Source organism: Sorex araneus, chromosome X (genome assembly GCF_027595985.1).
Source record: "Sorex araneus isolate mSorAra2 chromosome X, mSorAra2.pri, whole genome shotgun sequence".
NCBI lineage: Eukaryota > Metazoa > Chordata > Mammalia > Eulipotyphla > Soricidae > Sorex > Sorex araneus.
This window is the reverse complement of record NC_073313.1, coordinates 183,365,375-183,378,054: the sequence shown is the minus strand read 5'-3', so window position 1 is coordinate 183,378,054 and position 12,680 is coordinate 183,365,375. Positions and strand designations below refer to the sequence as shown.

The following is a 12,680-nucleotide window of genomic DNA, read 5'->3' as shown; positions in this document are numbered from 1 at the left end:
GGGGAAAGAATGCAATCTGTCCAGTGTGACCCCACCACTCTCTCCCACACTTACACACACACTCCCATCTCAACCCAGCTGATTCGAAACACTCTCCAAAGCCACCATGTTGGGATTACTACAGTAGTCGGGGTTCCCTGCTTCCACTGCAGCCTACTCCTCATCTTTGTAGAACAGAACTGGGAGAAAGAGACAAATCATCACATATCCCTGCCTTTATAGATGTTAAACCTGATGCACTGAGTCTCTTGCCCCTACGGCTGGCTGTCTTCACTGAGGCCCCTGGAAGGGGGTGGGTTGAGTCTCCCTCCCCGCCCCAAGCTGAGCCCCAATAGCTGAAGACCTACAGAACCCAGCTACAGCCAAGCCCCTTTCCACACATTTGGACGAGCCTCAAGCATGAAGGAACCGGCAGAGGAACCCAGCTGTGTGGGACCCGGGGCTGAGATCTCCAAGGCTACTTATATTGGGACTGGGCCTTTTCAGCCCAGATCCCCCATTTTCCAATAGCTAGGCGGTCACACCCAGAAACTGCCCCTGGTGCCGTGTAATCCCATCAACAGCCAACATCCAGAGACTATAAAACCAAGCTCTTGGACCTTATAGCCTAATTCTTCCTCTCGGAGAACCTAGCAAGCTACCGAGAGTTTCCTGCCTGCATGAAAGAGCCTGGCAAACTCTCCATGGCGTTTACATATGCCAAAACCAGTAACAATGATGGGTCTCATTCCCCGGCCCTTAAAAAGCCTCCAATGCGGCACCATTGGTAAAAACAAGTAAAGAGAGACTTCTAAAATCTCAGGGCTAGGACGAATGGAGACTTACTAAGACTGTTCGAGAAAATCAACAATCAACTGGATGATGATGATGATGAAACCTGATGCACAGAGCACAGAGCTGTTTGGCTCCAGCTTGTCCTCAGTCTTGGCCACCACCAAATGCATTAGCTTAGTTCCAGCCTAGGGTCACTGTCAAACTGTCAATCACAGCACTGTAGGGCTTTCTGGTCTCACATACTGCTCTCTCCAGCCCTCAGATCTTGATCTCCAGTCAAATGCAACCTCCCAGCTGGGGAGTATGGAACAAGCCTTAGAGCTCTGACTTTGCTCATATGAGCCCCAGGGTTCCATCCTCAGCACTCAGAACCAAAAGGAAACCACCCTTCACTCACTTAGTCACATCATAAACTCTCCTCTAGCACCAACCCACTCATCAGGTTTCAAGGAACAAGCAAAGAGGCCAGGGAGTACAACAGGCAGGGTGCTCGCCTTGCACAATCCCTGGCATCCCATATGGTCCCCCAAACCCACCAAGAGTGGATTCCTGAGGCTGCAGAGCCAGGAGTAACCCCTGAGCACCGCTAGGTGTGGCCCCCCCCAAAAAAAACAGAAGTGAAAGAGAAAAATACTGAAAATCAGTGAATAGCTAATAAGAGGATAGATATTCTTTTAGAGTTTATTTGAAGAAGGGCTTCCAAATGGGGCTCAGGAAACTCAAAGACCAATGACACTAGATCTAGTCGTGTGAGCTTGGGACGGATATGCAGAGCTACTATGCCTGAAGGATCACACCTGATGGTGCTGGGTGGATTTTGCGGTGCCCAGAATTGAAGTCCAATCCTTTGGCTTGTCTCCCTTTCCCTGGAATTTATGTTTAATAACAACTTTTCCCGGGTCAGAGAGTATAGCTAGTAGCAGAGAACTTGCTTTGCATACAGCTTACCTGGATTCTGCCCCCAGTACTTCACACAGTCCCAACTAAGCCAGAGTCGGCAGTGATCCCTGAATGTAGGGCCAGAAGTGAACCCTGAGCATCACTGGGTGTGGCCTATAACCAAAACTAAATAAAATTATTTTTTAAAAAATACCAATTGACCTCCAAGAAGGCATAAAAGTGAAGCCCACTAAGAGGCTGGAGAGCGAGATTCAGGGGCACCCCGCCAATAGGGGCGCCCGAGCTCCTGCAGGCATCGCCCCGCCCCCGCGCGAGATTCAGGGGCATCTCACCAATAGGGGGCGCCCGAGCGCCGGTGGGCGTCGCCCCACCCCCACCCCCGCGCGTCGCCCCACCCCATGCGAGAGACAGGGGCACCCCACCAATCGGGGGCGCCCGAGCTTCTCCGGGAGTCGTCCCGCCCCCGCGCTCCGCCGCGAGCTCCTCCCACTTCCGCTCCGGAGGCGCCGGCTGCATTTCCGGGTGCGCCGCGTGTGCTGGGTCGCGGGCTGCTCTCGCCATGGCTTCTCGGGGCGGCCCCGCCAAGCCGCTGCTGTCGCTGAACCCGGAGACAGATGAGCAGTTTCGGAAGGAGGTGGCGCAAATCCGCCGGCGCGCCAAGAAGACGGTGAGCGGAAGCCCCGGCCAACGGGCCTGCCCGGGGAGTGACGGAGCTCGCCGGGGAGGCGCGGGCCGGGGGCCGGGACCCCCGCCTGGGGGATGAGCCGCACCCCGCCCGGGACTCGGGAGGTCTGGGGAGCCGTTTTAAGTTGTGCATTTCTTCTCCCCTCCCCACCCCAAACCTGGGTGTGTTAAGGGAAGCCCGCTGTATCCCGGGAGCTCCTGGGGGAGGAGGAGGTCGCACACGTGAGGTTGGGAGGTGTGGGCCTCGCCCTTGCAAAGCGAGCGCTGAGCCGTCTCCCTGGCCCATGCCTTTTATAAAACGCTTAAAAGACACCGCTTGGGGGCCGGAGGGAAGGCCTTGCACGCGGTGGACCCTGGTTCCAACCTCGGCATCCCAGATGGTCCCCCGAGCACTGCCGGGAGTGATTCCTGAGGGCGGACCCAGGAGGAACCTCTGACCATCGCCGGGTGTGACCTCCCCTCCCCCGCCAAGAAAAAAAGCCAAAAAGACACTACTTGGGGGCAAGAGCGATAGGACAGTTGGGCGGGCGTTTGCCTTACCATGTTGCCAACCCCAGGTTCGAATCCCCGCATCCCAGACGGCCACTCAAGCACCGCCAGGAGTAATTCCTGAGTGCAGAGCCAGGAGGAACCCCTGAGCATCACCGTGTGTGACCCCAAAAGAAAAAAAAAAACCTGCCTGGCAAGTGCCAGGTGCTAGCAAGTCCCATGTCTACCCAGCCCCTTTTACCCTGTTTTTGTAGCAGAGAACGCACGTTGGGAGGATTCAAACTTGTGTTTGTAGGAGGCGTGGGCGCGATGCCGGAAAAGTCCTCGAAATTGATTAGATGGATAGGAGTAGCCGAGCAGGCGTCTTCAAGGTGTGTTTATGTAGTACGCCACCAAAAGACCTTAAATCACGTGTTAGAGGGGCCCCTAGCAATAGTGCCTTTGCCTTGCACACCAGATGTACCCCCCAGGCAACACCAGGAGTGATGCCTGAGTGCAGAGCCAGAAGTGTACCTTGAGCATAGCCGGGTGTGACCCCACACACATATCTCTACCCCCCAAAAAGGTAACCTTTTTTGGAAAGGACCCTTGATTTAACATAATTATTGAGCGTTTATACTGTGCTGGGTGCTGGTGAATGGCTTAATAGGGAGATAGACTTTAAACAGCTGAGTTTTTAGTTTACTGTGGTTATTGCAAGCACAAGGTACCCTCTTAAGTTCTTGTCTTGGACCAAGAAGCAGGGAGTTAAATATGTGTTTGCCTGGTCATTGTGATTTCAGAAAAACCAACGATCTGAAAAACTTACTCCTGGAGTGATCTATGTGGGCCATTTACCACCTGCACTTTATGAAACTCAGCTCCTCCAGTACTTCTCTCAATTTGGCGCTGTCACGAAACTCAAACTGTGCAGGAGTCCAAAGGTAAGATTTTTGTCTTGAGTTTAATTTTCAAAAGCTGACAGTTTATGTGAAATAGCCACAAGAGCAAAAATGTAGGCCAGAGACATAGTGCAGTTGGTAGGGCCAGTAGGGTGCTTGCCTTGCATGCAATCTACCAAGTTCGATCCCAGTTTGCCAGGAATAAGCCCTGAACACCAACAGGCATGTTCAACTCCTCAAAAAACACTTTTTTTTCCTAAATAATGTCGGCCAGAGATATTATACAGGGGTTGAGGCTTGCCTTGCATTAGACTAACCCCGTATCTATCCCTGTCATTGTGTTTCCCAGCACCACCAGAAGTGTTCCCTGAGCATAGAGCCAAGAATAAGCCCTGAGCACTGCTGGGGGACGGGGGAGGGGGGAGGAAAGAAATCCCACCCGAAATAAATATAAAAAATGTTAATATCTGCATTTTCTGAAGCATTGCTCAATATTATGAGTGTTGATAGATGAATAATAGGGATATGTGAATAATATGGATGCTAATAAGGAGCAAAGGACTACAGGGACCTACTAAATGTCCTTTATATGATCAGTGTTGCTGTGAAGTTGATTTCAGTCCAGAGGTGTGAGCAATAATATTGAAAGTAGGGCACTTGCCTTGCATGTTGCTGGACAAGGTTTGATCCCCAGCGTTCCATATGGTCCCCTAAGCACTGCTAGGAGTAACCTGAGTTTTTCAGATTGTTGGTTTTCCCGAGTGCCGAGTCAGGAGTATGCTCTTAGGATCACCAGGGATTCCCCACCCCCCCAAATAAATAAATAATAAATTCTAATTCAGAATACCTTAAAGTTAGTGACATGGTCGGATTATTTTAGATCTTTTCCTGTTGCATGATATCTTTGAATTAAAGTTGGAGTTAAAGGTGTCATACTGATATTTAATAATGGAGTTAATCTGCATTATTTAAATTCAGAACTTGATGGATTTCATTGTTACTGTGATGGATTTTCCATTTCAGACTGGAAATAGCAAAGGATATGCCTTCGTGGAGTTTGAATCAGAAGATGTTGCCAAAATAGTTGCTGAAACAATGGACAACTATCTTTTTGGTGAAAGAATGTTGAAGTGTAAGTGATGCCCCTCTGGGCTTACAGGAGTGTCTGAAGGTGATGAGTGGTGTGTCCTGCCTGTTCTGCATCTCTGCAGTGGTTCTCTCAAGGAATGGTGCAGGGGTTTAAGTGCACTTTCTAGACAGTTCACCTGGATGGAAAATTTAGCTTTTCCAGACCAGTAGTAGTGTTATGCTGAGGAGAAATTGGGACGAGTTACTCAAAGATTGTATTTCTTTCCTTTTTTTGAAAGATTGTATTTCATGAGATTTCATGAGCAGTTAAACCTAATCCTAACGTCATATTGAAATTTCCCCCAAGGGAAAATTGTTTAAGTTGAAACCTAAAGGAAGGTTTAGGTTTAAATCCCCCTAAGCAGGTTTAGGGGGAGGGAGTGAAGATAGAGACCATCCTGGCGGGGGCCATAGCAATGCAGGAGGAGCGTTTGCCCTTGGAGGAATGTGTGAGGAGCGGGAGGTTGGAATGGAAATAGGTGTGGGAATTCGGGTTGCTGGCAATTTTATGAATCTGTGATTTTCAAGGACAGTAGAGACAAGAGCCAGGAAAATTGCTCTACAATTAGAAGCCTGCCTCATGAGCTGGGGGAGAAGGTAGCTGGGATAGAGAAGGGATCACTAAGTCCCCGGTGCTGCTGGTGTAGCCATAGCCATCCATTAGCCAGGCTAAAACATCCCCAGAATTGGCTCCTATAAATAATATGTACGTGAGAGAGAGTGTGTCCGTGTGTCCATGTTCGTGTCCGTGTCCATCCATTAGCCAGGCCATTTTGGACTGACCAAGATCTTGGAGTCCATGTGATACCAGGGTGAGCCACAGGTCCCCTCTCTCCCCCTTCCTTTCTGTCCATTACACCTGACAGTGCTCAGGGTTTTGCCTGGCTCTGCACTCAGGAGTTTTCTCCTAGCGGACTTGTGGTACCAAGAAGAGAGCGCAGGTTGGCTATGTGCCAGGCAAGTGTCCTACCCACTGAACTGTATCTCCAACCCAGGTGCTCGTGTTGAACCCAGGTTGTCATCCAGATAAAGTGTATACTCCCCTGAACTACATTCGCAGATAAATTATTATTTTAGATGTGATTTTAATAAAACTGTAGGAAGTGGGAAAACGAGACATAGGAGAAAGAAAAGAATAAAAGTACTAAGCAAGTTTGAGGGCATTGGTCTCCATTCTGTAGCATAACAGGGAGACAGGCTGATTGCAGCTGCAAGGTAAATTGTGTGATTTTGTTTTTTCCCTTTGGATACTGGTTGTTTGGTTTTTTGGTTTTGTTTTCTTCCTTCAGAGACCTACACGTGAGTGGGAGCATATCTCAAGTGTGATGTGAGGAATGACCCTGGAAATTCTGAACATTAAAATCCTCTCTCTCCTACTTGATCTAAAATATTTTTCCTGTGTTCAATATAGGTTATGTTGTGCCGCCAGAAAAGGTACATGAAGAACTTTTTAGAGAGTGGTATAAGCCATTTAAAAAGCCGTCATTTCCAGCAGTACGGCGGTATAATAAGAACCGGAATCTTGTTCAAAAGCTGCGGATGGAGAAACGATTTGTGAAGAAAGAAAAACTACTCAGAAAGAAGTTGGCGAAAAGGGGGATTGATTATAGTTTCCCTTCTCTGGTAAATGCTCTCAAGGGATGGTGTTTGTGTTTTTATGGGGCAGGTGTCGTACCTCTCTAACTGTAGCATGTCTCTGTTTAACCGAAAAACAGTGCTTGTGGGTTACTCACAAAAGTTCTTACCAGGCACTGGAGAGAGGACAGAGATCAGGCACTTGACTTGCACACCACCGATCTCATTTTGATCCCTGGTACCACATACAGTCCCCTGAGCACAGAGTCAGGAATAAACCCTGAGCACTGCTGGGTATGGCCCAAATACCACTGCCACCACCACCGGTGCCCCCCTCAAGAGAAAAAGATATGGCTAGAGTTAAACCTTGTTTCCTTGTATCAGTAAATACTAAGATTGTAAATTGGCCGCACTCAAGCCAGGAACCAGACATTTCTGGTAATGCAAGATTGTTGACAGCTTGACTCTCCGAGGGAGGGGCCGACGGTCACCAACGGTCTGCTGTCTTCCCTCTGCTCAGAGCTCAGTGTTCATAGGAACACGTGCCAGTATTGAACCTGGGATCCCAACATCCAAATCGTCCACTCTGAGCCTTGTGAGCCATCTCCCTGGCCCACAATGAGAATATTCTTCAAGTGCGTATAATTATTAACCAGGGGGTTGGAGACACAGCATGGTAGGTGAGGCCATAGCTTTGCTCACAGCCAACCCAGTTTCAGTTTCTCTGAACTCCACCAGGAGTTGGCCCCTAACTGCTGCTGAGTACTCTGTCACCACCCCAACCCCAAACCTCCCCCCCCCCCAATTAAATGAGCAGGGATTCTGTTGTACCAGAGTCACCAGCATGAAGATGTATTATTGATTACTTGAATCCAGTGTTTTGGGGGAATGGGCGGTCACACCTAGAGTTTGGGACCATACCTGGTGATGCTCAGGACTTGCTCTTGGCTCTGCGCACAGAGATAACTTTTGGTGGGGCCGAGAGGACCATATGTGCTTCCAGGGATGGCGCCCAAGTCAGCCACATCCAAGGCAAGTGTCTTCTCTGCCATACTCGGGCAGCAAAAATATTTATAAAATACAGAGACTGTTTTGGATATTCTATAGACTCTGGCTTATTTCCAAAAAGTTCATTTATTGATCGGTGGTGCGTTTATTCCCATGTATATTAGATCTGTACTGGAGGGCAAGTTGGGCCTTGCCCTGAGTTACATGGGAGCTTCTCTTGCCCTATGCTCAGGAGTGATCCCCAGTGATGGTCAGGGGAACCACATGCAGGTGCCTATACTGTCTCTCCGTCCCCCTGCTTCCTTTAACAGTGTTAACACTGTCATGTACCTCTGGAGGCTCACCCTTGGATGTGGCTTAATGAATTAACAGTTTGCAGCACCAGCACCAACAACAAATCCTATCCAAGAAGGCTGGCGTGCCTTCCTTTGGGCCCAGTTCCTGTTGATTATTGACCCACTTGCCCCCACAGAAAATCATTAGGTATATCACAGTTCTTTGGGCCCAGGTACACTTGTGAACTTCTAGAAACCTAGAGACAGGCCTGCAAGAACTGATTGTCCTGTGTCTGCTCCTTAGATCGTGGGGAAGGCCAGTCCCAACCACCTTGTCATCCCCCTATCCTGCCCCCCCATTAGCCAGAACAGGTGATTACCAAGGCCTGCTTTTTCACCTGATTCAAGACTGGCTGGCTCCAGGCTGGGGTTTTCTTACTTCAGCCTGTACAGTTTCTGCCCATTCCTTAACTCAGCCCCTCTACTGTTGCCCTTTACTTGGGATCATTCATAGGTGGTGTTTTTTTTTTTTTTTTTTAATGTAATTGCAATTCTCATTTAGAAGGAATCAGCTGGCATCTGTGTAGATAAGGATTTAATGGTAAACTGAAAATCTAGGCATGTGAGACTGCCAGTGTAATGTTTTCTTATGTTTACATAAGGTTTTACACACCGAGGAGTCCAGCTCTGGGGATTCTGAAAAGACCAAGGTAAAATTTTATCTACCTCACATACTTAAAGAGAGATAAATAGGAAAATATATTCATGACTGCCTTTGCTGATAAATGTGTTAATAAAATCTCTTAAAATTTGTTGAATGTACCTTTAAAGACAGGGAAGAACAAGAAGAGGAAGAAGATGACAAAAGTTGATAACAAAATCAGTCCTAAAACTTCTGAAAACACTGTGGATAGCCAGGTAAAATGGTACTCTGGGTTTGGTGGTGGTACTCTTCAGTTCTGCCACTCAGTGGCAGCAAGGCACTTGATTTGCATTGGTGGGAGAGAATAGGTTACATACTCAACATATCCTGGGATCAGCTTTGAAGGAGGAAAAGCAATTCCCTGTTTCCATTACTTTGTTGAGTTTTCAAATTTAACCTTGTAATGTTTGGATAAATTTTTGCTGCTTAACAAACGATACTATGGGTTTATTGCAAATGTTTTCCACTTTATTTTAAAACCGTGCTTTTCAGGGACTGGAGCAATAGCACAGCGGGTAGGGCGTTTGCCTTGCACGCGGCCGACCCGGGTTCGATTCCCAGCATCACATATGGTCCCCTGAGCACCGCCAGGAGTAATTCCTGAGTGCAAAGCCAGGAGTAACCCCTGTGCATCGCCGGGTGTGACCCAAAAAGCAAAAAAAAAAAAAGTGCTTTTCAAAGTTCATGATAATTTTGTTTTAGGCATTCGGTATTCCAACCCCAATCCCATCATCACTGTCACCTTCACTCCATTATTGCACCCTTTTTCCCAGCCACCCCTCAAGTCTGCCCCCATACCTGGCCCAAAATTATTTTATGTTGCTTCATATCACTAAAAGGCTAATGGGATGATCAAAAAATGCTTCAGTAGAAGAGAATTTGTGAACTTGTTGTATCTCATTATGGGAACATTGAGTCCTTGTCTGGGGGTTTACTAAGCCGTTGTTGCTAGTTGAGCCTTCTGTGATTCATCAAGCTTAGTTGGCTTCTGTGTTACATTCCCATCCAATTTGGTGTTCAACTGGGATGTTAGTATTGTAGAGTTTGGAGATATCCAGAAAATCCAGAGTATCAACTGGGCTGTAAGCTTACATGCCGGTGGTTACCAGCATTTCTGGAAGTATGGGGTGGCAGGTGTTGTCTCCAGGAAGGCCCAGAGTTTTCAGGGGAAAAAAGACCTCCAGTTACCTGAGGGGCTGGAGCAATAGCACAGCGGGTAGGGCATTTGCCTTGTACACAGCCAACCCGGGTTCGATTCCCAGCATCCCATATGGTCCCCCAAGCACAGCTAAGAGAATTCCTGAGTGCAGAGTCAGGAATAACCCCTGTGCATAGCAGGGTGTGAAAAAACAGTGTGCCTGAAATTCTGGGCAGTTTGATGTCTCTTGGGAGCTCAGTCGTGAGGTGCAGTCTAGCCAGAGGCACATGTTGACAGCTGGAATGTGTGCATGAGACTGGGGGCTTGGCAGAGCAGAAATTTGGCCCACCCCCCTTTGGAGGGCACTCCAAAGTTCTCAGCCAAGCACTGCTAGGTATATCACAGATTTTTGTAACCGGTTGATCTCCTGAGAATTCCATGAGTCTGGAGCTGGGCCAGTAGATGAGCTTACATAGCAGCAGTTGTGGGGGGTGGGTGTGCTGCGGTTTATTGCATTTTTGAGACAGTAGGAAGAAATAAACACAGTGTTTATAAACTTAAGTCTTAACATGGGACTTTTATTTTGTACCTAAAATAAGCTATATTGTAGAGGGGCCTTGAGCATGGCTGTGGCTGGGTTCCGAGGTCTTCGTCTGCCGGGGCTCTACTCAGGGCAGGGAGGGAAACTCAACCCACCCGCTCCGAGGGGCCCTGGTGAAGACAGCCAGGCGCGGGGGCAAGACACTCTGCGTCGCTCTCTTCCGGGAGCTTAATTTTATAGTCTCTGGATGTTGGCCATTGATGGGATTACAGGGTGCCGGGGTCTCTTGCCCCCGCGCCTGGCTGTCTTCACCGGGGCCCCTCAGAGGGAGGGTTGAGTTTCCCTCCCCACCCCGAGCAGAGCCCTGGAAGCCAAAGACCTTCGGAACCCAGCCACAGCCATGCTCAGGGCCCCTATCCACACATTTGGACGAGCTTCACGCATGAAGGAGCCAGCAGAGGAACCCATGTGTGCGGGACTGGGTATTGAGATCTCCAAGCCTGCTCGGATTGGGACTGGGCCTCTTCCGCCCAGATCCCCCATTTTCCAGTAGCTAGGCAGTCACAACCGGAAACCCAAAATAACACAGCATAATTTGTAAATTGAGAGGAGGCAATGGAACTGAAGTCATCCCTAACTAATCTTTCCAATGTTCTAGTTAACGTTTCTTATCTTTTTTAACCCAGGGCCCCACACCAGTTTGTACACCAACATTTTTGGAGAAACGAAAATCCGAAGTACTTAACATGAATGATGATAACGATGATGAAATTATTTTCAAACAACCTGTATCTGAAGTAAAAGAAGACGAACAAGCATCTCAGACACCTGCACGTTCAAAGAGAAAAAGACAGAAAAAAAGCAATCAGTGATCCTGAATGTGTTGTGTATAGTATTGGGGGAAATGTTTTTATTACAAGAACTGATTTATAAATATATATATAATTCAGTGCAGCCACCTAGAAAATTTTGGGAGGAAAAATCTGTTGGTTAATGTCAGTAAGGAAAACAGTTATTTGGGCTTAACCAATGGACCAGAAAAATAGTACAATAGTACAGGAGGACTTGCCTTGAATGTGATTGGTTCCTGTTCATCCTTGGCATCACATATGGTCCCCTGAACACTCCGGGTGTGACTCAAAACAGAATAAGATATGCAGGGGCTGGATTGATAGCACAGTGGGTAGGGTGTTTGCCTTGCACGCAGCCAACCCAGGTTTGATTGCCAGCATCCCATATGGTCCCCTGAGCACTGCCAGGAGTAATTTCTGAGTGCAAAGTCAGCAGTAACCCCTGTGCATCACCAGGTGTGACCCAAAAAGCAAAAAAAAAAAAAAAAAAAGACATGCAAAATGAAATACAAGCTTGCATAGGAACTCTCAGTACCGGATTCATGCTGCCTCTCTGTCATCATCTTTGGGGTTTTGTTGTTGGTTTGGTTTGTCCTGTGGGGGTTTGGTCTGATTTGGGTGCCACACCTGGCAGTGCTCGGAGGTTACTCTTCACCCTGCACTCAGGAACTATTCCTAGTGGTGTTCAGGGACCATATAGGACCATGCCGGGGATTGAGTCCAGGTTGGCGTTGCACGAGGCAAACACCCTACCTGCTTTTATAATTATCTGGTCCCATTTTTGTTATGTTTGGCACACCAGGTGATGCTCAGGATATACTCCTGACTCTGTGCTTAGGAATCTCACAGGATTCTATGTGATGGGGGTGAAATCAGGTTGGGCCACATGCACAAGACCAGTACCTTGCCCACTGTACTCGCCCTGGCCCCATCTTTGTTGGTTTTTTTTTTTTTTACACAATACTATTTTTAGTTCATCTGCCTGAAAAGACTACTGTTAATGGGTTTAAGTGCTAAGCTGTATCCTTTGTTACCATCTGATAAATCACTTGACCGTGCACTTGTAATGTGGAGGGCTCTGTCACTTCAGTATTGGATCAGACTGAAATAGACAAACGTAAGTTCAGTTTATGGGAACTGAGAAAAAGTTCTGTTACTAATACAGCTTCATTTACATATTTGATTATTTTTTGACAATGTTAAACTTTGAGTATGCCGGCTTGAATTAATTGCCATTATTTATGTGGGTTTGTATTTCAAGATTCATTAACCAGCGAATAAACTCTGCATTTTGTGTACAAGTGAGACTTACGTTTATCTTATAAAGCTTTTTTATCTTCTCAAGTATTTTTAGATTCTTGAATTCTTGAAATGTGCTTAGTTATTAACACTATAGCTCAGATTCATTCAAAAATTACCAGCAATACTTTTTCCTTTCCATGTTAAATCTTGGACATGTTTGATTTGGGGGGCCACACCTGCCTGGGCTTCAGGGCTGCTTCCTGGTTCTTACTCAAGATTCACTCCTGACGATCAACTCCGGGCCACCCTAGTACAAAACAGGTGCCTTAAGCCCCTGTATACTCTGTGTGGCAACCTGCTATAGTATCCCTGTCCCTGTGTTTAATATTTTAAAAAACTTAATAGCTATTTAATACTCGCATCTTAAATGTTTTTCAGTTGATCCATTTGTTGTTAATTAGTGCTGAGAATACAACAATATATTTGCAGTA

The 12,680-nt window shown here is 47.4% G+C and overlaps 1 protein-coding gene across 1 annotated transcript; it reads left to right on the top strand.

The window, feature by feature from the left end:
• The first annotated feature begins 2,167 nt into the window (after positions 1 to 2,167).
• On the top strand, positions 2,168 to 12,248 carry NIFK (nucleolar protein interacting with the FHA domain of MKI67). The gene is made up of 7 exons (XM_004608184.2): positions 2,168 to 2,341; positions 3,630 to 3,770; positions 4,752 to 4,860; positions 6,268 to 6,479; positions 8,377 to 8,424; positions 8,546 to 8,632; positions 10,783 to 12,248. Exons 1-7 carry the CDS (start codon positions 2,234 to 2,236, stop codon positions 10,966 to 10,968), a joined length of 891 nt encoding a protein of 296 aa, XP_004608241.1. The 5' UTR covers positions 2,168 to 2,233; the 3' UTR covers positions 10,969 to 12,248.
• Positions 12,249 to 12,680: the final 432 nt, after the last annotated feature.